Source organism: Spinacia oleracea, chromosome 3 (assembly GCF_020520425.1).
Source record: "Spinacia oleracea cultivar Varoflay chromosome 3, BTI_SOV_V1, whole genome shotgun sequence".
Lineage (NCBI taxonomy): Eukaryota > Viridiplantae > Streptophyta > Magnoliopsida > Caryophyllales > Amaranthaceae > Spinacia > Spinacia oleracea.
Window position 1 is genome coordinate 66,906,536 of NC_079489.1, and position 27,717 is coordinate 66,934,252.

At 35.8% G+C, this 27,717-nt stretch overlaps 1 protein-coding gene across 2 annotated transcripts; it reads left to right on the forward strand.

Annotated features, from left to right (window-relative positions):
• The first annotated feature begins 926 nt into the window (after window positions 1-926).
• Window positions 927-26,786, forward strand: LOC110783505 (sodium/hydrogen exchanger 8). 2 transcript variants are annotated; one of them, XM_021987846.2, is made up of 23 exons: window positions 927-1,349; window positions 2,663-2,713; window positions 2,819-2,910; window positions 4,870-4,947; window positions 5,398-5,555; window positions 5,727-5,828; window positions 5,916-6,033; window positions 7,371-7,423; window positions 7,505-7,570; window positions 8,841-8,885; window positions 11,067-11,122; window positions 12,151-12,335; window positions 15,877-15,924; window positions 16,039-16,146; window positions 17,004-17,244; window positions 19,642-19,944; window positions 21,117-21,214; window positions 21,725-21,856; window positions 21,933-22,151; window positions 22,238-22,444; window positions 24,576-24,840; window positions 24,925-25,217; window positions 26,145-26,786. In XM_021987846.2, the coding sequence occupies exons 1-23, from the start codon at window positions 1,091-1,093 to the stop codon at window positions 26,454-26,456; spliced, it is 3,489 nt and encodes a 1,162-aa protein (XP_021843538.2). In that variant the 5' UTR covers window positions 927-1,090; the 3' UTR covers window positions 26,457-26,786. The 2 variants fall into 2 exon arrangements, with proteins under 2 accessions (XP_021843538.2, XP_056696417.1); XM_056840439.1 differs by having other exon boundaries at window positions 1,208-1,349; window positions 2,553-2,713.
• Window positions 26,787-27,717: the final 931 nt, after the last annotated feature.

A 27,717-nucleotide genomic window follows, 5' to 3' on the forward strand; every position in this document is an offset into this window, starting at 1 on the left:
CTACTTCTGGTACTTGCTGTACATATTCAGTGCTGTTTGGTACATCTTCATTAAACCCAATGTCCCCAAAATCAGCAGCAGTATTTTGAGAAGCTTGTACCAAGTCAGCAGCATCATCACCTACCTCTGAGTCAGAATCGGAGTTAATGCCATCGCCTTCATCATCAGAAAATCCGAGGAAATCGTCATCCTCTTGATCTGAAGCCATTAAGTCCCCTGTTTTTTTGCTATTTAATGCTGAATTGAGGAATAAATTTTGGTGTTTTGCTTGTATTTATTGAACTTGGTAAAAGTCAGATTTTGGTCTTTTGTGGGGGGAAAGTGACCCTATTTATAAAGGGAATTCACTATGTCAACCCCTCAAATATTTGGAGGGAAATTAAAAATCCCCTGTTTTTTATTTGGGGGGAAAATTTGGAGGGAAAACTGAAATCAATTGTTTGGGCTTAATTTCCAGCCAAAAAAAACGTGAGTCATTGTATGATTAAATCTGATTGGTCCATGTAACAGCTGATGGGTCCCATACCCCATGTGGCTGAAATTTTTTGCTGATTTCTTTCATTACTTTAATAAAATATCTACTTTTCTCCCTATTAATTAAATACTTTCTCTCTCTTTACTTTATTCAATTTCTTACACCCAATCATTATTCTTACACCCAATCATTACTCATTTCCCAATACAAACCAAGATTCAGTTTTCTTAAACCACACCCAACATTCTTTAGGGGAAGAACAAAAGGGAATGGAGGGAGTACTAGTTATGGAGAACAATATTTGTAATCACCCACTAGCAACTAGCAAGTAGTACGAAGTATAAATATAAAAGTAACTGGTGACGAACTGACGTGTATCATTTAAGTTTAAGTACCGTTTCGATACCTAACGAGTAATAAATTACTTAATTTTGTTGTCTTTATCTAATCACCAACAAACACCCAAAAAGCCAAACACATTACCAAAAAACAACATGAGATGATGAATCTATGATGAGCGCCTATTTCTCAAAATCTAGTTGACTCCAATCAATCCTCACTCCATTTCCTTCTCTTCTATAACAAAAAAAAATCTTCCGCCATTGACATCAATCCATGGCAGCATATCGAATTGCGGTGCCGTTTCCGCTAATGTTAGCGGAGGTTGAACCTGCTTCTTCTGCTGCTACTACCAGTATGAATACTACTTCCGCAGCTGCTTTGGCGGAAGAATCAGCGTCAAATCCTTCTGACGCTGTCATCTTCTTCGGAGTTAGTCTCGTTTTAGGGATTGCTTGTCGTCATTTTCTTCGAGGTACTCGCGTTCCTTACACAGTCGCTTTGCTCATCATCGGCATTGGCCTCGGTTCCTTAGGTACGGCAATTTCCTTTTTTTTTTTTTTTGGAACTTCTGAAATTTTGTTGGTTTCTGGATTGTGATTTTCGAATTAGGTTAGATTGTATTGAGGATATTGGAGTTGTACTTAGATTTAATATTCATATGAAAGAGTTTATGTTAAGTGTTTGTGTAGATTAGGAAATATAGTTACTTTACAAATCATATGTGATCTGTGAGTATATGCGTGCGGATAGTATAGCTATTTTCTGCGTAAACTTATCATATTGGTTTGGTTAATTGATTTATTATTTGCTAAATGATTATAAGCCGGTTACATTAGTTTGATTTGCAGTGGTGGAAATGATTTTTGTTTGTGTTAATTTTTGCTGGATATGAACCCTATATGAAGCTGTTTGTGATTTTTTGGTGAATCTTTTGCGTATGTTTATATATGTGATTACTGGTAAAGGTATATAGAGTTACTTCAACTTCGCCACTGTTGAATTTTGAAATCCGGTTAGAATTGTTCGAAAATGAGTTGATAATGACATCTAGACTGCACCGAATGTGGGAAGGGGAAACAGGTTGAATATTGAGTTTCATTGCCTTGATATCATGATATGTAAGGCAAGCTATTAAGCACATACTAAAGCAGGTGAAATTAAAGGGCAACTTGAATGTGACCATCGCTACATTCAAAGAAATGATGGAAAGGGCTGTACTTTCTAAAGATATGGTTGTGAGTCTTGTGACTAGACTTTTTTATTAGGGGGGATCAGGGCGGGGTCAGTGCGGGTCATTATGGGGCGGGTCAGTTCCGGGCCACTTGAAATCGTTTAGTGGACAGGGTCATGCTGAGGGACGGGTTAGGGCCAAGGCTAGTCATAAAGGGTTGTTAATGGCCTGGGTCAAAAAATGTGTACGTATAGACGTATAGTTGGCAGACACATCAATTTACCAAACTTGAGTTGAATACTTCTGTACATAATTCACATATTCAAGTCATTCGACATTCCATGATTTTATTTTTACTTTGCTATGAATGTGCATGAGCACGATCTCATGTATGTCTGTTTTACTGACATGGGTAGCTTAACTACGGTATAGTCTTGTAAGTCTTTTAGACACTTGATGATGTTGCTTCAACGTCTTTCACTTTCCTTTTTGTACTCTCTTCTTGATGTATTCATGTGTAGTTTGTTCTGAGTTTTTGATGTGGTGGTTGTATACTTACTGTAGATAGTGACCACAAGTGGTGCTGCCTCAAGCAATTTGTTTAGTCCTCTGATTGCTGTAAGAGTGTAACAAAGCTGCACATATTTCGAAATTTAATACCGGAAGTTTTGCAGAATATGGTACAAAGCATGGTGTGGGAAGGTTTGGGGACGGTATCCGCATTTGTAAGTCCCTCCTGTTGTACATCACTTCATTTAATCATTTTTCCTTGCGGATCTTATTTAAATATCAAGCTATTGATTTTTGATGCCTATGTTATTACGTTACAGGGGAAAATATTGACCCAGAGCTCCTTTTGGCTGTATTTCTCCCTGCCCTTCTGTTTGAAAGTTCATTTTCAATGGAAATTCACCAGATAAAGGTTCTTTTACTCACTTATTCCGATATATGTTTCTGAAATATTTCTAAATGTGCAAGTTTTGTGTTCCGCAGCCTGGCAATACGCTATTCTTTTGAGCCCTTTTGCTGATTGAATATATATCAGAAGCTGATAAAAAACTGAATTCTGGTAGTCCATGAGTTTGTTGAACTGTGAACTGATGAAACATTTGGTGTTACTCTTTTGTATGTGAGCTTGACGTGTGCAGCTGTGAACAGTTTATGTGAACTTTGCACTAGTTTTTCTTTCCAAAAGGTCTTGCGTGCACAAGTTGTACAATAAATTTATTGTGCACCAACATAACTTTAATCTAGTTTTCTCTAACTTTTACTCAGTTTTCTCTAACTTTTATACTATTACAAAAAAAGTTAATAGATAAATATTTTAAAGTGTTAAATGATTAATTTTATACATTATTAGTGATTTTAAATAAATATTTTTTATTAAAATGAAATTTTTTATTACTAAAAAGTAGATAACTTTTACCTATATAATGGTGACTTTTAAGCATTTTACGTCAACTTTAACTTCGGTGTACAATATTTATCGTACACCTCATGTAAATAAGAATTTGTGTTTTCTTTCTGTTTGTGAAATCTTCTTTGAGTTAGAACTCAGAAGGGGATAAGTCTTTAATTGGTAACCTTATTGTATACTTAGTTGGAGATCCTTGGATGTTTGATGGTGGTCTCTTTTTATTTGATGTATTAATGTGTTCTAAATTGCATTAATGAAGAGGTGACATAAATGCTTCTGAGAAAGGTGAAACATCTTTTACATCTTTTTCTTAATAGATTTGTTTTTGTTGTTTTCTACAAACATATTGGTCATTCTTCGGAGTATTGTTGTGCGTGTGTATTGTGTATACATGTTTGCATTGTTGGCCTCCTTGTGCCATATGCACCAAGACATTGCCAATGGAGTACCTTTTAGCAAGTTGCTATTATCTTCCTTGTTTTATGACGCAGGTGCATCTAAGGTCCTTTTCTTCTTAGTTTAATTGTTATTCTAGATTCAGCGTACACATTTTTACCATTCACTTTTAGAGGATTTTTCGTGTCCATTTCCGATGGAGCCAAAGATTCATTTGTTCTTTTGGCTGTGGGATATAATGGACTAAATCAAAATGACTCTTAATAACTCTTCGCTTCATTTCCATTAAGTAGAAGATGGTCGTCCCATTGTTGTCCCGTTATCGCTTTTGGGTCAATTGGAAACAACCTCTCTGCAATTGCAGGGGTAAGGTTGCGTACGTCCGACCCCCCCTACCCCGCTTCTTGCAGGAACATCTTTGAGGCAATGGGGTAATGATAATGATAATGAATGAAGCATTTAGTAATTGTTTTTATCTTCAACTTGGTAATTTTGTGGAATTAGAATTCCACTTAAGATTAATGTTGTTATTTTTCAGATTTAATATTTGCTTTTAGCACGTAGAAGTCCTTATCATTTTATGATTCTTTTGAACGGATCTTATAGCCTATTGAAATTTTAAGGGGCACTAATTGCTAGAATAAATCAGTTTTGGAGTTTATGAATCTGACGAACTTTTGCTATCTAGGTTTAGGAATGAAACTAAACATTTAACTGCGACTTGTGTGTATATATCCGGATACTTTTTACATAAATATCACATCTGTTTGTGAAAAATACGCATCATTTCAGAACAAGATAAACAACCAGACTCAGATTGTTTACTTTCTTAATAGTTTTAGATTTTATAAAGAATCAATCTTTTGATACCTTTCTATTTTCCTTGTATTGCTGATATTGGCTAGTTCTCTTTTACTTCTCAACATATGCTTCTAAAGGATACATATCTGCTTTTATTTGGCTTCAAAATTTGTGAATCCGTTGTTATGTTTTTTTTTTTTTTTTTGCTGGAAATTCTCAGAGAATTGGACTCCAAGTGCTCCAATAAGTTCTATATTTTTTGTGCAGAGGTGTGCAGCTCAAATGGTTATACTTGCTGGACCAGGAGTTCTGATATCAACTTTTTGTCTTGGAGCAGCGCTGAAGGTAGGATACTATCCTTTGGGGCTTATTCACTTTCATGTTCCTTGAGGGAGCATAAGAGTTATATGTCATCCGTGGATCAATGCTGCACATTGCAATAACACATCGTGCCACGTAGAAATTGTGCAGAATATAATATATACTCCTCCATTTTTTTTTGTTATACTCACTTACTATAGAGTATAGACTCTTATTTCCAGGCGAGTGTGTGGGTGTAAGAAAAAGAGAATAAAGTAGGAGCGATGGAGTAAAAAGGTGGGTTGGTGTAGGAGAAAAGTGGATAAAGTAAAAAACAATGAGTGGAAAGGTGTAATATGGTAAAGTTGTTTGCCAAAAATGGAATAAAGTAGAAGTGGGTAGAACAAAAGACAATAAATTTATTTATTTATATATTTATTTATCTGCTATGTGACCTTCAAATTGACCTTTTAGCTGCATGTGGTTCTTTTGCAGTTCTCATTTCCTTATGACTGGAACTGGAAGACATCATTGTTGCTCGGTGGACTTCTAAGTGCAACTGACCCTGTAGCTGTTGTAGCTCTCTTGAAAGAACTCGGGGCAAGCAAAAAATTGAGTACAATAATTGAGGGGGAGTCCTTGATGAATGATGGGTGTGATTTCACAATCTTTAATTTGTATTTATATTTTCTATCTCTATATGCAGATTAAATGCTTTGTTAGAATTTATTTGAGACCTGTTTGAAAACAACTTCATTTTTTTTAATCGTGGGAATACTCACATATACCTGTAAATTTAAGAAATTCTTGCTATCAACTTTCAGGACTGCAATTGTGGTGTATCAACTTTTCTATCAAATGGTCCTTGGTCGAAGCTTTAACTGGGCATCAATTCTGAAATATTTGGTCCAAGTCTCATTTGGGGCGTAAGTCGCATTTTTCTTTTTCATCTTATGGGTTACCTTTTGATGGAATATCAATTTTGAGTATTAAATCTATTTCCTCCTTGATAGTGTGGGATTTGGAATTGCATTTGGAGTAGCATCAGTGTTGTGGCTGGGATTTATTTTCAATGACACCGTCATAGAGATTACTTTGACACTCGCCGTGAGCTATGTTGCCTATTTTACTGTAAGTTGCTTTTTCTGAAAGGACAATTAATATTTTCTACTTTTTCAAAGTCTTTTTTCCTTAAAATTTTGAAAATTATTGGTGGGAGTACTTAGTTTAATTTGCCTTTTCATTTCTAGGTGATTTGGTTAGTTGAACCCAATGGTCGTTTATACATTAGAAGAGAAAAGTTATCAGAGTGTACCTTTTAAAGAAGAGTTTTTGTGAGAAACTACCTTTTTTATTTTTATCTACCTTCTAGGAATTTTTTTTCCCTTTTGAGAAGGGTACCAAATCCTGGATTCCGGTGAGCTGAACAAAACTCTTAATTAACGGCCCACTAGTTTTTAATTCCTTTTCTTTTCCCTTTCTCTTCTTACCTACTTCCCCTCTGACCGACCACCATTATCAATCACCCAGCCCCACCCATTTTTACCCCCCCCCCCCCCCCCTCTCTAGTTGCTCGTTCCTAACCCTTCTAGACCTTTACCACCATGCGCCCACCATGCAATTGAAAAAGAACACTTAGTACACTTTATCTGATCCTGCATACTACCTTGTCTCTCTGTATTTTCTCTCTTGAAAATGGACACCAAAGATGAGCCATCTATCTCCTCTTTCTCCTTTACAAATCATTGTTTGTTATCATTTCCAAATAGTAGATTTATATTTGAAAACACAATATTAGTGTTTAGTTTAGTTAGATATCTACTCCAGTTCCTGTTCTGCAGCACTTCTGCTCCAAAAAGAAAGCATGCTTCTCTATTCTAGAAATGATGTTAATAAGCCGAAGTTAAAATGGCTGGAGTTTTCTTGCATAGATCTTGAGTGTTGACTGATAATGTGGTATTTGAATGATGTGGTCAACTACTGAGGGGGATGCCGGATGTGGTGGGGCTAGGTAGTGCAGGTGAGAGGAGAGAAGGAAACCGAAGAAAAAAGCGATTTTTTTTACGTGGATGGTCTAGCGCCCAAATTTTGGTCAATTGGCTAACACAAGATTTAGTACCCATCTGCAACCCAAAACATATTATTAGGTAGTTTCCCAGATTTTTTTTTAAAAGGTAGTTCTCACTAAAACTTACTTTTAAAATGGGTACTTAGGTATTTACTCACAAATTTTCCTACTTGTATTAGAATATTTTATTTGTACATAAGTTCTCAAAACACCAAAGGGCGAAAAAGGTGTTGTGGCTGCTATAATGAACTATATCCACTTTTTTTTTTTCTCAGTCACCATATATATAAGGTAACAATGTAAAAATTTCCATAAAGGTTTCTTGCCAATTTAGGCTACTGGTCTACTGCCCTTCATTTTAACCATCTTCTGTATCTGAATTCGTTTTACTATATGATAGGCTCAAGAGGGAGCTGATGTGTCTGGTGTCCTGACGGTGATGACTTTAGGAATGTAAGTGCGATCTTCATTGAACTGAATCTTGGTTGCAGTAGAATAATACGAAGTATAAATATTTTTCCAAATTATTGTCAGGTTTTATGCAGCAGCTGCTAGGACAGCTTTTAAAGGTGAAAGTCAACAGAGTTTGCATCACTTTTGGTATGTGCTTTTTTACCTTCTTATTTTAAATAGGAGTGTTTGATGTGTTAGTTTGGTGTTTAAAATAATTTGTGAGGTGTTCGTCTTCTCTGATTCACTGATGTATGTCTTTACTCTCTTCTTACCTGCCTTTCCCGAGTTTTCTCCATATCCATTGTCATTCTGTTTCCTTTGGTCTATTATTCATACTTCATCCACTTGTAGCTTACTGAGTAGTCTTTGATAAGATACATCCTCTAGCTAGTTGCATTATCCTCTGATTCTACACCAATTGTTGGTGATAGATGTTCCATACATCCTCGCTAACTCGCTAAGGTCCTAAACTAGTTGCTGCTAACCTGAAAGTTTCTGCTGCTGTGAAACAAGGTTATCTTTCATGTCATACCTTGTTGTAGTGTATACGTTATATGCGGGCATGTAAAGTCCCTGTTTTGATTATTGTATTTGTTTACTGAGAGGAATCATCACTGGTATACGCCTTTCGCAGCATTGTAGTCCACTAGTCCTTGGAAGAATTCCGATAAATGATCTCATATGTATTGTTTCACTGCTAAACCTCTCTAAACACTGTCTTTGTACTTGGCATATATGAAAGGATTGGTTGCCCATAGATTGAAACGACTCTTCTTGTATCTTAGATTATTTGTTCACTTTTCTTGATATTACAAGGTTGTCTATGTTTCATACATTGATCTTGTTGTGCCGTGTGTGAAAGATCTTAATATATGCACATACATGAATCAAGCTCCTGTATTAGTTCATATGAGGATATTTGTGTTGTTTTGTTTTGGAGAAAACATTTTGGTAGCTGAAAGAAAATAACTAATACTCCATCCATTATGTAATAATTTCTACACTTTCCATTTTCGGCTGTTGCGTATTTGGAAAGGACCCAACACTATTACATTGCTTCACTAATTCCACACTTCCTTTTCTTACAATATAAAATTGTTCCATTGACTCTACTTTATGTTATAAAATTCAACTGTCCCTTCTCCCCAAATATAAAATTATCTCTCTAACTATACTTCATATTATAAAATCCCACTTCATGGTCCCATCCAAGTTCCTAATCAAGTGTAGGGATTAGTACGAAATGGAGGGAGTATCAGATTATCAGGTATCAAGTTGAGAATATTGCTGCACAAGGCTGGCTTTCTGTATATTTTTTGCTATATTAAACTTGAAGCTTTTTTTCTGCACGATTGAATTATACGCTTACCTTGCCTTTCTCACTATCTTAATATAAATTTAATGCTTGTCAATGCAGGGAGATGGTAGCATACATAGCTAATACGCTGATCTTTATCTTGAGGTACATTTTTTGCATCATTTGAGAATTATTAATGGTGGTTATGCTCAATAGGAAGAAAATCAGGTTCTCTTTGTGTTTGAGGCTTGAGTTGCCGTATTGTGTTTGACAATCCTTGTAGGCTGGCCTGCAACTTCTTAGAAATAGAAATTACATTGTCATCTGGTTTTTATCTTTGTGCAACGGTTTTATATACTTATAATTTTGGGATGCCCTTTTCAGTTCATTCAGTAGAAAAGTTTAATGTACTTCTCTTTGCTTTCATCGTATTGGGTAATTAGGTTATTTGGAGTTGGTTTTCTGCTAACAGTTTACTGTTGTTGCTTATTTGCGTCCGACAGAGAAAGGGGGAACTTGGTTCGATAAAGGTTCATGAGGTTAGGTAGGGTCCATTGTTAGAAAGGTTTATGAAATCAAAAGTGGTCTAAGAGAGATCAATCTAGTTAGTCCCTACATAAAATGGTATTCAGCTATTACTTTTTATGTCTGCTTGTTGGAAATGGCACAAGTTGGTACTTGGCAGTATACACTTCACTTATTTGGTTGTTTGAAAAAACTTTTCGAATTTCTTTATAACTTTTGTTCGTATAAATGACAGTGTTGCACCTAATCTATCTCTCTCTCTCTCTCTCTCTCTCTCTCTCTCTCTCTCTCTCTCTCTCTCTATCTCTCTCTCTCCTATTGGAGTGTCATATTCTAGCTCGCTTTGGATAATAAGTATTTGATCTAGGCAGGTTGTGATGTTTCCTAATCCTAGCTGGTCTAGGTTTAGGCAGTACATAGTCCTCGTATTAGGATTTTTTCCTATCAATTCAGTTTTCAATTCAATCAAGAGGTTACAAGTGCACAACCAATTGTGTGAGAGACCCTATTTTGAGATTCTCCAAATTTTATAATGTCTTACTTTGCTGGAGCTGAGTTCAAGGGTCTTTGCAGAAGTTTCCTTGTCTTCTCAATTACTATGGGGTAAAGTCACTTATTTAGCTACGTTATGGGCTAAGATGGCTGGGGCTTTTAAGAGTTAGGCCCTGTTCTATTCACCTCAAAAAAATATATATCAGTGGAACTAAGTTAAGTTTAGAAACTATAATTTAAGTTAAGTAAGAACAATTTAAGGTCAACAAAAATAAGTGAAGTTCAGAAAAAGTTAGTTAAGTTTATTAAGAATAAGTTCTAATCAGTAACATTCAGTAACTTCAATAAACAAACACAATAGGTCAATAGCAAATCAGTAAAATAAGTTTTAATCACAAAAAATAATTGAACTTCAGCAAAAATAAGTTAAGTAAAAATAATTTAAGTTAAGCAAAAATAACTTAAGTTCAGCAAAATTAAGGTGAAGAGAATTGGGCCTTGCTCGATTTGGGATGCTCAAAGAAACTGAGTTAATATGTAATTTTGGTTTCTGATTAACAGACAGTTTGTCCTCTTTGTTTTGTACTATTTCTTTTGGCTGATTAACATAAGCTCCTGATTGTTTTGTAATTTTTGTTTTTGATTAGTTCCTCTGCGCTGTGTGTTTGCCTCTATTGTTGTTTACTTTTTTGCTTGCATAACTGTTGCTCCCGTCACAAGATGGATGAGAGGTACGAAGTGAATATAACATCACTCATAATAACGAAATTGTGAAGGGGGGGTGGGGAGCGAAAGTTTCTCTTAGGATGCTGCACACGAGGTGGAAAAAAGATCCACGGAGGCTGGGTTCAACTTGTTATATTATAGACACTACACCTATAAAACATGTACTTTCTGCCTCAGCGGTATAAGGGTTTGATTCTTTACTGATGCATTTCTCTTTCTTTCTCCTGTATCCATTTTCCCCTTATTTTAAAACTTTTGTAAATCTTTGACCCGAAAAGGCATAATCCCCTGTGTAACAAACATTTGAGTAAATGGGATCTATATTTTTATTTGTTTGATTTTATAAAAGCAGAGCATGAATATTGAGATGAGAATTTTGGAGAATGTAATTTCATTTCGAAAATATTATACCCTTCCAAATTAGTTAAAACTACATTTTATCTTTGGGCCTTGTCAAAAAAATTCTGGCTCGCTCGTTTTCTATCCAACACTAACATTTGTTACAAATAGTGTACCTGCAGTGCTATAGGTAGAACACATCGTATCCACTTGTTTATTTTTTATTTTCTAATATTTTGACTTCAATTTCTTGTAAATTTGCAGTGGTGCCGTCATAGCACAAGGTGTTCTCAGCAGCGATAACATTTTTCAAAACCATGGTAATGTTTCAGGATCTACACTTGTATTGAATTTTATGTTACTGTTGTTAATATGTGAATGGACCGTTCTTGTGTCTCTCACCCCTTGCTGTTAATTTCTTATTATTTCAGCCTTTTGCATTCTTTATTTGGATGATACTGTGGTATTTGAGTTGTTGACAAGTTCTTCCATGGTTAAATGAGTGAAAATGATCACCACCAACTCTACACACACACATGCACACATACAGAGTCGGGGTAGCTGTGGTTTGAGAACAGAGTAACTATTCTGGGTAGTTTCTCAATATCTTAATATTATGTACTGTCAGTGTTGCACCTTGCTACTTTTGTTTATAACCATCATATGATATAGAATCTCTATCAAGAATTCAAGAGATATGAGGAAGGACTTGTAGTAACATTTTGTTAACAAGGAAGAACTGGCAAGTTCAAAAGCATATCAGAGATTCTCTTGACCAAACAGAAGCTCAATATAGCATTGAATTTTATCCCTTCAGAACTTGTTCTTCTTCTGGGGTTCTAGTGAAAAAGAAACACGTGAAATGATGTCTTATTGTAGTAAAATCAGCCTTGTTCAATTCAGCTTTTTCGGCTCACCGCTTTATGATTTGTACTTGTGTAAGATTTTTTAGGAGAGGCTAGTAGATGGGAGACGGATACAAAGAATTTTCTTTGGGTGGGCTTAGATTCATTTTTCCAATAACACATTGCAGAACATTTTCTTTTTGTGGATTAACATGAAAATCTGTTTATTTATCTAAGGATTGATCTTCTGTAAGTTGGCATTTGTTTTCTCTACCTCATTAATATGATTTTTGTTATCTTGAGGAAGGTGTATCCTAATGAGGTGCTTTTTCCTAAATGGGGATTTCGCTGTACAAAATTCAGGCAGCAATAGTATAAAAAATAATCACTTAATCTAGTGGCCCTCAAACTATGAGACGTTTATGGTTAACTCTGCAGGAGTTTCCTTCTGTCCACCCTTTTTCTGATTCCTGTGAGATCGTAACAGTTTTCTTTCTCTTCAGGCATTGCATGGGGCTATCTGATTCTTCTTTATGTATACGTCCTAGTTGCTCGGGGAGTGGTTGTTGGTGTTTTGTTCCCGTTTCTACGATATTTTGGCTATGGTTTGGATTGGAAAGAAGCTATGATTTTAGTATGGTCAGGGTTGCGGGGAGCTGTAGCCTTGTCTCTTTCACTGTCTGTTAAGGCAAGTTATCATTCTTGTGTTAAATTTTAATGGTTGATGTCTGATCAGAGCTGTTTCCAGGTCTTTTTGTTTGTAGTATCTGTCATTTGGATTTGTGTATGTTAAGTAGTCATAAGTTTGAGGGTTATTCTGTATGATGCTAGTTTCAAGTAGCTAATATTTGGCAGAGTACTATAAAAACTTGGAGCATTTTGGTATGTGGAAAGAAAGGAGTATGGGTACTGTTATATTTGAATCTATACATCTAGATAAATCTAACATACAAAAATACATATTTTGAACCTACACATCGAGAAAAATCATTATCTAACATAAAAAATACTCAAAATATTAACTTTTCAATTATACGTATATAAACCAAACATGAACATCTTTTATGTAGGAAGGAGTAGTCACAATATCTGTAAAATTATTTTTATTAAAGAACTTAATAAAAAAATACTTAGTATAACAGTAAGTATGTGAGGCTAATCTAAGTCATGGTGGTCTTGCTGTAGAAATGATAAACAATGGTCATAGTATATTAAATTTAAGGCAAATTTGCCAAAAAGGACCTTTTATAACTCAAATTTTGCGAGAAAGGACCTTATATAATTTTTTTTGTGAAAACGCACCTTAAAGTATTTTTTTTTGCGAGAAAGGACCTAAGGGAAGTTTCCGGCATTGACTGAGCTTTTCCGGCCATTAACTTGCACGTGAGCAACACGTGTGGCTTACGTTGGCTAAAGACACTGATTTTCCCGACTCTTGAATTTTCAAACTTGATTTTATTTCGGTTTTTTTTTTCAACTTTAGGTTTTAAAGCTTAGAATTTTGGAGGAAAATTGGGTGTGATTAGCAAAATAAAGCCACACGTGCTTCTCACGTGTAAGTCAATAGCCAGAAAAGCTCAGTCAATGCCGGAAATTTACTTTTGGTTGTCTTTCGCAAAAAGTTATATTAATGTGTGATTTCACAAAAAAAAAATTATATAAGGTCCTTTCACGCAAAAAAATTTACATTAAGGTGTTTTTTGACAAAAAAAGTTATATAAGGTCCTTTCTCACAAAATTTGGGTTATAAAAGGTCCTTTTTAACAAATTTGCCTTAATGTTACTCCTATTTGTTTATGTAGGGCACCTACGTTTTTTGGTTTTAATTTTGATCAATAACTTAACTTGATTTTTGTTGATAAAGTTACAAAAAACTTTAATGTTGGACGTATAATCATGAGTCTTGGCACTTATCTTTTTTTATAGTTTTTTCAATATGCTCAAAGGGGAAATTATGGTTAGGGTTTAGTTTTGAAAATCATGGAGGTCTGTATTTATAAATGGGGTAGTCATCAGTGATGGCACATTGACACTTATCTCTTTATATTTATTCGTTGGGGTTTTTGGTTTTACTGGATGTGTGGAACAAGCTTACTGGGAAATTGGATTTTCTTTTTAACTTTTTTCTTTAAATGAGTCATCTGGGTTATCAAATTTGGCACTTCGGTCAGATTGTAGTTGTGCAATTAGGAAATAAATGGAATCAGTTGTTTGTTTGGGGTGGTAATGGTGCTGTTCAAGCAATTTAGCACAAGGGGTTGGTTTTGTGTTCTAGTTGGAAGGCTGAATTTCATTTGTGGGTTAATAAGTAGGACTTTTTGCATTATTTGTTGGGGCTTGGATGGTTGGGTACTTGGAATAAACCAGATAGTCTATGCACCTGCTACCAACACTCACAGCAAGAAAGCACAACTAAATAGGAGAAGATTGTGTGTTTGATTAATAAAGCTTGAAGCTACTACAAAGGTTGAGAACATTCGAGAGGTTTCCTTCTCTCACACTTACTACCCAATAATTCTCAAGATAATTTTCCATTCCCCCTCTTGTCCTTTTTAATTACAACAATGATACAAGACACATGCAATTAATAAAAAGTAACAAAGATAAAAGTACTTGCAGCAAGACAGATCCTTTTAATGAGCTCCCAAGAGTTGTAGCCGTTGCTTGCTTGCTTAGTGGTTCCTCCTTGTACTTAGGTTGCTGCCACCCCTTTGTCCTCTAGCTGTTTTTGCCTTCTCCTCACTTATGTTCGGACAGCAGGTGGGTTAGTTGAGTTCATTGCAATACCCGGCCCCCCAAAATGCACGTTGTCCTCAAGGTAGAAGGCTAAAAAACTCAATTGGATCATGCTGGATTCTTCCCACGTTGCTTCAAACTCCGACAAGCCTCCCCCTTTGATCAGCACTTTCAATATCTCCTCGCCATTCCTATGGGATGTGCGCACATCTTTTAACTCTTTTGGGTTCACAGGTAACTCCAATTCATGAGTGAGCTGGGCGGGTAGATTGAGTGGGGTTATGGTTTGACCAACAGCCCTCTTGAGTTGAGAGATGTGAAAGTGAATTTTACTGTCCTGTCGCAGCTTCAGTTGTATGCTACCTTTCCCATGCACTGAGCGATCTCAAAGGGACCATAGAAGCGAGCGGCCAACTTCTCAAAGGGTCTCCTTGCTAGTGATTTCTGCCGATATGGCTGCATTTCAAGTAAACCATGTCACCCACATTGAACTCTTCATCCCTCCTCTTGCGATCAGCTAGGTCCTTCATTCTTTGTTGCACCCTTAACAAATTCACACGGAGTTCATCAACATGAAATCACGCCCCAACAACTCAACAAGGATTCCTCCAGGCTGCCCACTATGGTTTGGCCGTGACCAACCTTAATGATGGTGGGTCTCTCCCGTAGACCACCTTAAATGGTGTCATTTTTGTTGAGCTGTGGGGAGCAGAATTATACGAGTATTCTGCCCAATGGAGCCACCTTACCCACGCCTTGGGTTGCCCGGAAGCAAAACACCTCAAATACGTCTCAAGTTCTTGTTTACCACCTCGGATAAAGGATTTGGCTGTAAGAAGCATAACCCTAGGACCCTTCGTCTGATATGCAGATACAGCCAGCAACTTCACAATTAATAAGAAGTGCAAAAAACATTGATGATCCGTACATTTTGATATAGTCAATTGGGATCCAATGCCAATGAATAGCAAATTGTTTATGACCATTAAAAAATGAGTTATCTCCTTCTATATTTATTGTCTTATGTCTGGATGAAAGCACATCATCTCATCAGAATTCCTCCAATTTATATAGAATACTGGAAAAAGTTTGGGAATTATCTTTGCTACATACTCCCTGAACTTGCACAAGAAGAAAATAGGTACAAGTAAATAACAAATTCTGTTTGGATGGTGTCTTTTAAAATTAACGTAGGATCATTGTGAGCTGACGATTGTTCATCATCAGATGTTCAGATATTATGGATTTCATCCAATTTCATGGTACCTATAGTGTTATTCTAGATAATGTTAATAGGAGCTTTTTGTTTAGTCTGCTCTGCATATGGTTGATAACTCTATAAAAAATCCCATCCCTCTCCCTTCTTTGTTTTCCAAGTCTTCTTCTCCCCCTTTTTTTGACTGCATGTGTGTCTTTTTTGTGTGTGTCATGAGGTAAAGTGCACTGCTCTATTTCACCAAATGCCAACTAAATTTTATTTTCTGATGTTTTAGCGTTCAAGTGGTGACCCGGCTCTTCTCAGTTCGCAGACCGGAACACTGGTATGAACCTGATAAAAGCTAGATGTACATAAAATGCAATAGAGAATTTGGTGATTTAACGAGCAAAGATTTATATGAACTCTCAGTACTTAATGCTTTGACTTGTGGATGCAGTTTGTGTTTTTCACAGGCGGGATTGTGTTCTTGACGCTAATTATAAATGGGTCAACCACACAATTTGTCTTGCGGTTTTTAGGGATGGACAAGTTATCAAAAGCAAAGGTAATATTTTCTCTAGTTAATTTGGTGCATTAGATGTTAAGTGACTTTCATATCTGGTAATTCAAAGTTTCAGACACATGTGACAGCCTGACAGGCTTCACAAAATGGTAGTTTGATTTAGTCACATTCTTACTGGTCCAACAATTGCTTTATTATATGTATCTACTAGATTAGGTACCGTGCATGCTCGGAAATTCTAAAATTATTTGACTAAAATATTTCTCTCTCTAAAGTTACTGCATAATTAATAAATCTGGAACATACTCATTTAATCATCTAATACAGAGTATGCAATTTCTGTCCTACTACGTATTTCATATTTTATATGCTTTATGTGCTAATTTGACCAAAATATTTATAGAAGTATTTACTAATTGTATTCTTTGTTTTTCTTCCAAAGCTGGTATTTTGAATTTATTTAATGAAGGTTAAAAAGGTTCCCTTATATAGAGATTTCACAACGAAATTGACATTTGAGAAATAAACTAATGAGGTTAAGGGAATCGGGAAACAGGTCTTTGTGTGAAGTTTGAGACCATGATAAAAATGAAATGGTAAGAGGAAGACAATTATTTAGTTCTTATCCATTTCCTAAGAACCCCAACATAATTTCTTAGTATGGGACATTTCTCTTTGAACAGCTTTGCTTATTTTTACGCTGAGTGATGTTCGAACCAAATGTAATGCTGAGTTGGTGTATTTTGTATTGTGTTACTATGTGTGGCTTCTTGTTTCCGTTGTTCTTGTCCTCCTACAATTACAGTTAGTGTTACTATTTGTTGTTTTTTCCTTTATATATGGGTGTTGATGAGTTGATGTCCATTATTTATAATGTACTAGTATTATTCTTTTTCCAGAGACGCATATTGGAATTTACAAAATATGAAATGGAAAAGAAAGCATTAGAGGCATTTGGGGATCTTGGTGAAGACGAAGAACTGGGACCTGCTGACTGGCCCACAGTCAAAAGATATATTAAGAGCTTAAACAGCATTGACGGGGATCGCACACACCCCCATGATGTTTCTGATGCTTCAGACAATGGAGGTTTTCTGGATCCCATGAACTTGAAAGATACGCGTGTACGCCTCTTAAATGGTACTGAATTTTTCTGAACTCCTTAGACTCTGTTCGGCATGCACTTTCAGTCACCTTAAATGATTAAGTGCTAATAATATAAGTCACCTTAAATGATTAGAAGTGTTTGGTAGGGAGCTGAAATTAAAAAGGTGAATAAGATGACTGATTTTGAAACGTTACTCTGATTAACCTTTCACTTTCAGCACCTGAAATTTTTTTCTTCAATAAAAAATAAATAACATGGTAATAGTATTGCTAGGTATTGCAGAACTATGGAAGGTGTATTGCATACATAAGAAGATGCGATCTATGCTATTTGATGAGTCTGATATACAAACTCAATCAATATCTCTGCTTTTTTGTTGTTAAGTTAAAATAGAATGAAAAGATAAAAAAAACAATAGTCAAATGTGGTGGAGTATTCAAGGGGGGGGGGGGGGGGGGGGGGGGGGGGTAAGACTCTAAATCTTGACAAATTGAAAATTTGAAATCGTAAGTTCGAGTTGAGCAATGAAAAAAAAAGAGATAACCCACACTACACAGTGATTTACCAACGAGAGAGAGAGAGAGAGAGTGATTTTGCTACGATTCCTATAAACCTTTAATCTTGAAATCCACAGATGGAATTGGAAAAAAGGGAAAATACAGAAGATGTAGTATGTGGGTTGTGATGGTTGAGGTCTTGAGGAAGAAGATACGAAGTACGAGTGTAAAGGGAATTAATCGTATTTTTATTTTAAAGTTATATAGGAGCATAATCTTTTCTCATCAAAAATATATAATAATCCCTTCAGTAGTATTGATAAAGAAGAATGTAATTTTTGTAAATAAATTTTGGTGGTAGATGACATCAATTATTAATAAATAAGAGGGGAATTACATATGTCAGGTAACAGTATGATCATCTTTTAAGAAAATACTACTTCGTAAAAAGCACCTAGATATGGAGATATTTAATTAAAATATCAAATTAAATATATGCGAATAAACAAACTAGTTTCAGGTACTTGAGAAACTAGTTTTACCAAACAGTTAATGCCAACAACCACCTTATCAGTTTCAGCACCTTATCAATTTTAGGTGCTACCTTATCAGTTTCAGCTAGTATTACCAAACAAAGCTAGACTTCATCTCAAAGTTACTTTGTATGATTTAGGAAATACCATGGTGAATAAAAGAATATTTGCATAACTGTTGTACTATTTACACATCGATATGGTGGACTATCTGTTTGAGAACTTGAATTTAATTAACCATTTAGGTAAGGACCAAATACGGGAGAGAGAAAAAATCAATTTTAACACACTTTGTTGAACTGAGTGCATAATGGTGCATCTATTGATGTTTATTTTGTCTAATCTGGTATGTAGTTATAAAAAGTAGTTACCACTGATGTAGTTTTAGAGATCACTTCTCTGAAGACGATGTGTGAGCATATAACCTTGACTAAAGTACTCCCCTTGATGAAGCCTGAGTTGGTTATCTTTTTAGTAATGAAGCATTAAGCATGGGTGTCGAATATTCTTCGGGATCTATGTTATGATGTTGTTCCATTCATGTTTTTTTAATAGGTTGTTCCAGTGAGCCTTTTACCTTTTCCAATTGATGTTATCCTCAGTTCGTCAGCAAATTAGCTGTGTTGATGTGTTACATGAAGTTTCATTTTCTTCTCCCATGTATTAACTACTCCCTCTGCCCCTCAAAGATTTCCCTATTAAAAAAGCTGTGTTGTTAAGTTTTGGTTGGGAAGAGTTGAGGAGAGAGAAAATTGGTGGGACCCAAGTAAAGTTTGTGAGTAACATAATAGTCCCTGATACCTATTTATGGTATTAGACTACTATGGGACAAACTCAAAGGGACATCCAAATACGGGAACTGGGGCGATCTTTGAGGGATGGAGGGAGTAGCTTTCATACCTCTGTGCATTACACACTTACACAGGGTAAAACGAATAAGATACAAAAGTTATTGATCTCTAACTTGTTATAAAATTCCTATTATATGCTTCCTCCGTTGTTTATAGTTGCAACATATTAACTTTTGCACCATTCACATACTCTGCTTTGATTATGTTAGGTGATCTATGCTTAATAAAAGCATAGTTATGTGGGATCTTTTAAAACTTGTCTCATTGTATATTTCCATAAATCAACTTTTTTATAATTTTTTACTTGTTGTATTAGAGATATTAATTGTTGATGTTGAAGTTGAAGTTATGTCTTCAACTCCGTGTAAGATTGTTCTCTAAAATTTTATCTAATACTTACTCCATTTCTCAATACATGCAACATTTGACTTTTTTGTGCTATTCAGATCTGGGGATTTGATAGTCAGATTTCTGTAACAGCTCAGTTTGCTTCTTGCTTCCTGTTTGGACACAACCATATATTACTATTTGACATTTCTCAAAACCAGGTGTTCAAGCTGCTTACTGGGTAATGCTTGATGAAGGGAGGATAACACAAAGTACTGCAAATGTATTGATGCAATCAGTTGATGAAGCACTTGACTCGGTAGATCATGAGCCATTATGTGATTGGAAAGGGTTAAAAAGTAATGTTCACTTTCCAAATTACTACCGGTTCCTTCAAGGCAGCATCTATCCAAAAAAGCTGGTTACATTTTTCACCGTTGAAAGATTAGAATCTGCATGTTACATTTGTGCTGCATTTCTGCGGGCCCATAGAATTGCTCGTGGCCAGTTGCATGATTTCATTGGTGAGTGCACCTATTAATACGGTAGATCTTTGATCTTTTCAACTCACTGATAATTGCCCTTACCAGATAATACATTACTCCCTCTGTATTTTAAAAGGAGATACACTTTGACCGGCACATTAGTTTTAGGAGGGTGAGTTGAATTTATTAAAATAAGATGAAAGTGGGGTAATAGGTGAGTTATTTATTATAGTAAAAAGGTGATGTGAGTAAGTGTGGGGACCACAAAAAAGAGAGAAATATTAATATAATTGGAAGTGGGACCAAAACATGGCAAAAAAGGAAAGTGTATCTCTTTTTAAAATACAACCGTTAAAGGAAAGTGTATCTCTTTTTAAAATACAGAGGGAGTACAAGGGAGTCTTTGTTCAATTATTTATATTAAAATTTGCAAAAGATGTATAGTCGTATGGATAGCTTTCCTCTTCTTTTTCCGTGACTGATGTCTATGGTAGCTACTTATGGTCTTTGCAATTCTAATTGTTTTTCTTTGATTTGTTTTCTTTCTTGCCCTTAGAAATGTCAATTCCCTTCTCCCTCAACACTCTCATGCAAAACAAATGCAGGTAGTTATTACAAAGTGTCACACAGGCATATAGCTATTGTAGAGTTTATAGGTGGTTTGAACTATTAATCTAGGATCTTATGATGAAGAGTCTTTTTGACAAGTCATTCTCATGTTAACTTTGGGAAGTTGAAATGTGAGAAAGAAGGGAAGAAGGAAGACAACAAGACTGACCCAATAGGAGTTAAAAGGGCAGATTTCTCTAAAAAATTATGATTTTGCTAGTTTTTCTCAGTTTCTTTTTTCCTGCTCACTGATATAACCCTGTGTGATATTTATCTATGGAATAAAATTGGAAAAGATTTAAAGACTAGTAAACCAGTTATGGTGACTGTTGATATCTCTTAACCAGTATGTAAAGAAGATCAACTAGCTATTAAGCCATTTTGAAGATTCGTATGGAGGATACGTAACCTTGTAAGTGGTTCCCTAATGGTTTAAACTTTTATGGACTCTGAATAACTTGTGTTCCTTCAGTGAAAGCACTCGTAGAGATCTGTTCTAGAAGTAAGAAATCTGGAAAGGATGCATGTATAAAAAAAAATCAGTGATTTATTGACTACTTGTAATGGATACCCTTTTTTCTAATGGTTCTATGCTGATACAGGTGACAGTGAGATATCTTTTGCTGTCATCAATGAAAGTGAGGCAGAAGGAGAGGAAGCAAGAAATTTTTTGGAAGATGTCCGCACTACCTTTCCTGAGGTTATGATGCCTTATTCACCATCTTTTACAGGCTTCATACTATTTCGTCACCATGATGTCTATCTTATTCATTTTGTGACTGATTTATAATTCGTACTTTAATACTCTAACAGCTCTTTTGGTAAGTGGTACTAAAATGCAGTGATGGTAGTGATATTATATTTTATTTTGCTTGGAAATATCCTATCAGTGCTCATCAGCTCCATCCTCTAAACATGTGATTTTCTACATAAAATACATCAACAAACCACATTTTTCTGTTTGACAGGAGCCAACCGTGATCACGTTTTTTAGGTGGTATTTTGTGGTTATGATATTTATGAAGAAAAAGAAACATTAGGTGGTGCACCAGCATCACCATGTCCATTAACATGAGACTTTATTTGCAAAATTAATACAAAGTTAAAACGCATTACCATCGCCGCCGTTATTATTGCCTACCATATGGGCTGTGAAATCTTTACTGTCCTGCTTGACTAAGGCATTAACGATGGTGTTTGGAAATTTCAGGTTTTACGAGTTGTAAAGACAAGGCAAGTAACATATGCAGTATTGCAACATTTAATTGAGTACATTGAGAGTCTAGAGAAGGCAGGATTATTGGAACAGAAAGAGATGCTTCATCTTCATGATGCTGTCCAGGTAACTTCCCCTCACTGTGTCATTTATTTATTAATTCAGCTTCTTTGTCAATTAACAAGAATCTTCTTTCTTGCAGACTGACTTGAAAAGACTTGTACGTAATCCTCCAACTGTTAAGATTCCAAAGATTGGGGAATTAATCAGCATGCATCCTTTTCTTGGAGCCCTTCCTTCAACTGTTCGTGATTTGCTGGTTGGTTCGACTAAAGAAGAAGTTAAAGTGCGCGGTATGACACTATACAAGGAGGGTGGCAAGTCAAATGGGATCTGGCTTATATCAAATGGTGTGGTGAAGGTAATTGAAAAAGTGATCTTTTGAAAAGGTTTTGGACAACCTTTTTATTTTGGAATCTTAAAATGATGGGTGCTTTTGTTGTGTAGTGGGGCAGCAAAAACAGGAAGAATAAGCATGCCTTGCATCGGACTTTTACCCATGGAAGCAGTTTGGGGTTATATGAAGTGTTGATTGGAAAGCCTTATCTCTGTGACATGATTACAGATTCTGTTGTAGTTTGCTTCTTTATCGAAACTGAGAAGATTCTTGCTGTTCTGGGATCAGATCCGGCAGTGGAGCATTTCTTCTGGAAGGTATATTCATGCCGAATATTAACTTTACCAATCGTTTTAAACTCCAGGATTGGAGCAGTATAGCGGCAAGTTGAGTACTTGACTAGCCCCTCCACGCCCTCCTCCCCACTGTTTAGCCCTCTTTTCCTTTTTTGGGGAAGGAGAAGGGGAAGAGGAAGAGGGTTGGGGTGATTTGGATCTAGTGAGGGGAAGCGAGGACAGAAAAAATTTCCTATTCCCTCCATCTCAAATTATTTGCTCCATTCACTTTTTAACTGCTTCGAGTACATGATTGACCATAACTATTACATTTTAATAAAAATCGTAAGTTGATATTTTGGAAATACACATCAAAACAAACCAAGTGACATCTGATATGATAGTACCAAATGAACTTTGACTTTCAAAGTCAGTTGAGGGCCTTGAGTAACGGACTGAGGGAGTATATTACACAGGACTAACTGCTGCAGGGGTTATACTTTTGCTGGGAGGTTATTTCTTTTTTTCTTTTTTTTCTTTTTTTTTTTTAATACCTTAGTGATTAAAGTAGACATAAATTTGAGGATATCGACTGAATGTGACATTAGGTTTCTGCTAAAAGGTTACATATTTTTTACTGAAATACATTTATTAGTATTATACTACTACCTCCGCTCTCGAAAGTTAGTCCTATTTGAAATCTTGATACTACTCCGTATTCACAATTGAAGAATCTTCAAATTATTTCCAATATATATTTCCGAACATACTCATGTGAGATTTTGTTTTATTCGTCTCGCTGTATAGTTTCACAATATCAAATTTAATAATTTTCAACATATTATTTTCAGATATTTACGTTTAAATATTGAGTTGAAACTGTGCAAAAGTCAAACTAGGACTAACATTTAAGAACGCAAGGGGTATAAAGGAAGACAAAAAAAAACTGAGATTCACTGAATAAGACATGCGATACAGTTAGTTGTACTTGGAAGCTTAAAATCTTTTACCTTCCTGTTTTTTCAATTCAATTTGAAATGAGTAGACTCACAATATAGAATGAGTTACTTGGCTCTAGAGTCTAGAGTGACATGAAGTATAGAAGCTCATTTTTCTGTTGACAAAAGAAAGGTGGAACTAAACCCCTGTTTTCTTCATCTGATTTGTACTGAATTGAAATTATTCTTATTGATTTAAACTGATTTTTTCTAATTAAAACATACTTCTTTGTTGGAAAGTGATTATTATTGATAAATAAATAACTATTTTCTGTATGAGATTCTTCATACTTACTGATTAAACTGATTTTAAACAAATATTATTTGTTTAAGGTTAGGTGAATAGCGTCTAAATATGTTTTCTTGTCTGGGAAACCACCTAAGCCTAGACTTTATTTTATCTTTAATATGCAATAGAAAAGAGGGAAAGCTTCATAGTATGCAGTGAGTCTTAGGGGGCGTTTCTTAAAAAAATGTGCTGAACTAAGTGTTCAACTTTTTCAGAAAGGAGGAAGTAGATCATAAATGAAGAAATTTATAGATAACAAACTTCCATTGCAAAAACACTGAACCTGCAATTCAACCCATTGCCTGTTGTGTGGTTAGGAATCTAGGATTGTTCCTGCGTGTAAAGGGATCTATGAGGGGGTTTAGTCATACTCAGTAACTTATAAGCTATATCTGCAGCTACAAAGAGGCTAGATAGAACAATAACTATATTTATAGAGTTCAAACAATCTAGCTAGAAGATGTATCTTCCAACGATCACTGAGCCACTGAGGTATCAAGCATGAAGTACGGTGGGTTTTTGAATCTTGAAAGCTATATTGTGTTCGTCTTTTGCTCGGAGAAGGATGGAAGTTCTATCTTGCTGCACGGTCTAAGAAGATTGTTGACGGTTCAAGTATGGGATCGCTAATATGTCTATATGTAGAAAGGAGTCTTTTTACTTGATAGAATGTATTCCTTAAACAAAGTCAAGTTTGTTGCTTCTTGCTTTGCAACTTAGAGGTATTGTAGGGGTTCACCAATCATTTGCGGGGTTCTATTTCCAAAGGGTAAACTTAAGGATCTCATATGTCTAGCTGTATGCTTTAGCTAAAGTGACATATCAAGAAACTTTGTACATCTCTTGTGATGAAATACTGGGTAATACTGTGTTGTTTCTATTTTAGGAAAGTGTAATTGTGCTTGCCAAAGTTCTCCTTCCTCGAGTTTTTGAGAATATGTCAATGCAAGAAATGAGGATGCTCACTGCTGAGAGGTCAACATTAAATACCTACCTGAGGGGTGAAACTATAGAAGTCCCACCACATTCAATTGGGTTTTTATTAGAAGGCTTTATTAAAAGCCATTCTCTTGTTGAGGAGCTGATAACATCACCAGCAGCTTTATGGCCAGCACAAGGAAATTCGAGCTTCCTCAGCCAAGATGGTTCTGGTCAGCCATTCATTTTGCAATTTTTTATTCCGTACCCCTTCACTCATTGGTGTTTCACTGTGTCTGACTTTTGGCTTTGTGTAGGATATAAATCAACCAGCTTTTCACACCAGGGAGCCTCGTACTATGTTGAGACAAGAGCTAGAGTTCTTTTGATTGACATGGCTCCAGCGCAAGCTGATAATACTCTCCTCAGGCGGAAATCCTCCGTATTGCTCCGTGATCAGTCTTCAAGATCTCTGGCTAGAGAACATGGTAGTCTTCTGAGTTGGCCTGAGCATCAATACAAGTCACATCATCGTCTACCAGGCCAAGAAATAGAGGATACTCAAAACTTGTCAGCCAAAGCAATGCATCTGAGCATCTATGGAAGCACGGTAACCTTCTCTCCGTTTAGTTAAATGTATTGAGTGAAAAAAAAGGTTGAGCTTCTCAATCCTGATCTAGTTCGAGAATTCATTAATAATTTATTTACTGAACTTCTAACAATTCATATCAACTTTGCTGAATAATCTTTCTTGTTTTCACCTGTGGAACTTGTCATCTTAGCAACTATGGAATATTTTTTTACTTCGTATTATTTTTAGGGTGTCTGCAAAATCAGTCAATTCTTTTATTTTTTATAATAGCAAGTGAGAATGTATTACTGTGTCAAAAAAGAAGTTTTACAACCTATTTAAGTGACTTAGGGAGACAAACCATCTAGGAAGGACTCTCACCCTTGAGACACTAGTAAATACTAACAGAGGTAAGCAACCTCCTAATTTCAACTGTTTATCACTTCCAAGCCTAGACTAATAACAGAGAATCAATCCACTCCTCCTCTATATTTCTAACTTTCTTCCTAGAATTTGTACAATTTTTTTTTACACAAAATTTAGTTTGAGTATTTTGCTAAACCTTGGGTGACATGGAAATTTTCTTTAGCAACTATTATGTCTTTTATTCTTTTATTTTCCTCCTGTATTGTAGTATTACAGTACTTCTGTTGGAAAGCCTCCGTCAGTCTGTCCTTCTAAATCTTCTACCCTTTAAGAATGACTTTAAACTGTTGGAGAGAGATTCTTGCAGTCTTCTTGCTAGCTTTGATGTTGTTTCAAACTTTAAATATGGTGTGAGATGGAGTTCTCTGAACTGCCATTCTTTCTTCATTTATGTACATGGTTGCTTCTTTTATGCGGCTCTGCTTGGTTTTGCCAAAATGTCAAAACAATTATTTTGATCTTTCCCTAAGAAAGAGGAGATGATTTGTTGCTGATGCCTTGATTTGTGTGATCTTTAAGAAATATTTTCAAATTTTATAGGTAAACGTTGTCCCTTCTCGAGGATATAGTTTAAAAGGGGATACCTTGGGAAATCCGTCACATTTCCGGTCATACCATCAAGTTCCAGTAAGCCAGGAACCACGTGGTCTGACTTCAGTGAAATCAGAAGGATCTAATACTGTTAGGAAGAGACTCGGAGAGGATGTAATGAGGGAAGAGGTTCTACCTCCATCACATAGTAGGCACCCAAGTCGTGCAAGAGATGACTCGAGTTCTGAATCTGGTGACGAAGATGAAATTCTTGTGAGAATTGATTCGCCAAGTAAGCTCTCTTTCCGCCAAGCACCTTGATATCCTTTGTGGCGAAGATGAAATTCTTGTGAGAATTGATTCGCCAAGTAAGCTCTCTTTCTGCCAAGCACCCTTGATAAGTTGATATCCTTTGTACTACATTCATTCACTTCTTTCTTATCCAGTAAAATGTATTTCCTGTGTATATGGGAATTGGGAAAGAGAGTGGTAGTTTCCACTTTGGTTTATTAAACAAACTGTTGACGTTTGTAGTCTCGCGAGCAATTTCGAGAGTGTTGCTATTTTTGGTTTGTAAGTTTGTATATCAACTCTGAACAGTGTATTATTTACCATAATAGTAAAGTATACATGAAGTGATTCATATCATCATCCACAGATTCCACACACAACATTCTCTATTTTCTGTCTCTAATTGATGACAGTGTTCTTCATATCGCATGTAATGATACTGTTGTGAGTTAAGGACATTTTAAGCTTGAATGTTGATTTGTATGACAATTTGATGTTGGAATAATGAGAAAAATAGATGAATAAATTAAAACACACACAAAGATTTAAGGTGGTTCACTCTTCAATGAGCTACATCCACCATGGGGGAGGGCTTGGAGCTTGTATTACTCTTCAATGGAGAAAGGATTACAAAGAGGAATTCTCAAAGGTGAAAAAGAGAGAATTTTATGTATGCTTAGATCTAGGGTTTCAATCTCACTTGTGTTTCTTTCTCTTAATTCTGAAATTCTCATTACATTTGGTATTTATAGTGTTAGACATCAAACCAATCTAAGGGACAAGAAAAGTCCACGTCGATTGAACCTTCCGGAAAAAAAACAATTCATCCGCAGGGTTCGGTCGAACCTTTAAAGGGTTCGGCCGAACTTACCCAAAGTTCGGGCGAACCTCCAAAATCTCAAAATTCCTAATTCTCTTCAGGTTCGGCCAAACCACCTAAGAGTTCGGCCGAACTTCCAGCAGGTTCGGCCGAACCTCCAGCAGGTTCGGCTGAACTTCACCTGTTGCATGACAGCTTCTCGTAAAATAGTCATAACTCCCTCATTTCTCATCCAAAATGAGCTTATGACCAGGCGTTGGAAATCTATTGAGCCAAGCTTTCACCTCCAACTTGAATAAACTCAATCTAATGAGTAGATCATGAGATATGTCCATTTGAAGTCAGACCTTCCACTATAACACCCTAACAACCTTCAAAAAAGATTCGAGGCACACATAACAATTCTCCACCTTGACTTGAATCCTCCACACTTCCTCATAATGTAATACCAAATTATACTCCAAACCCACT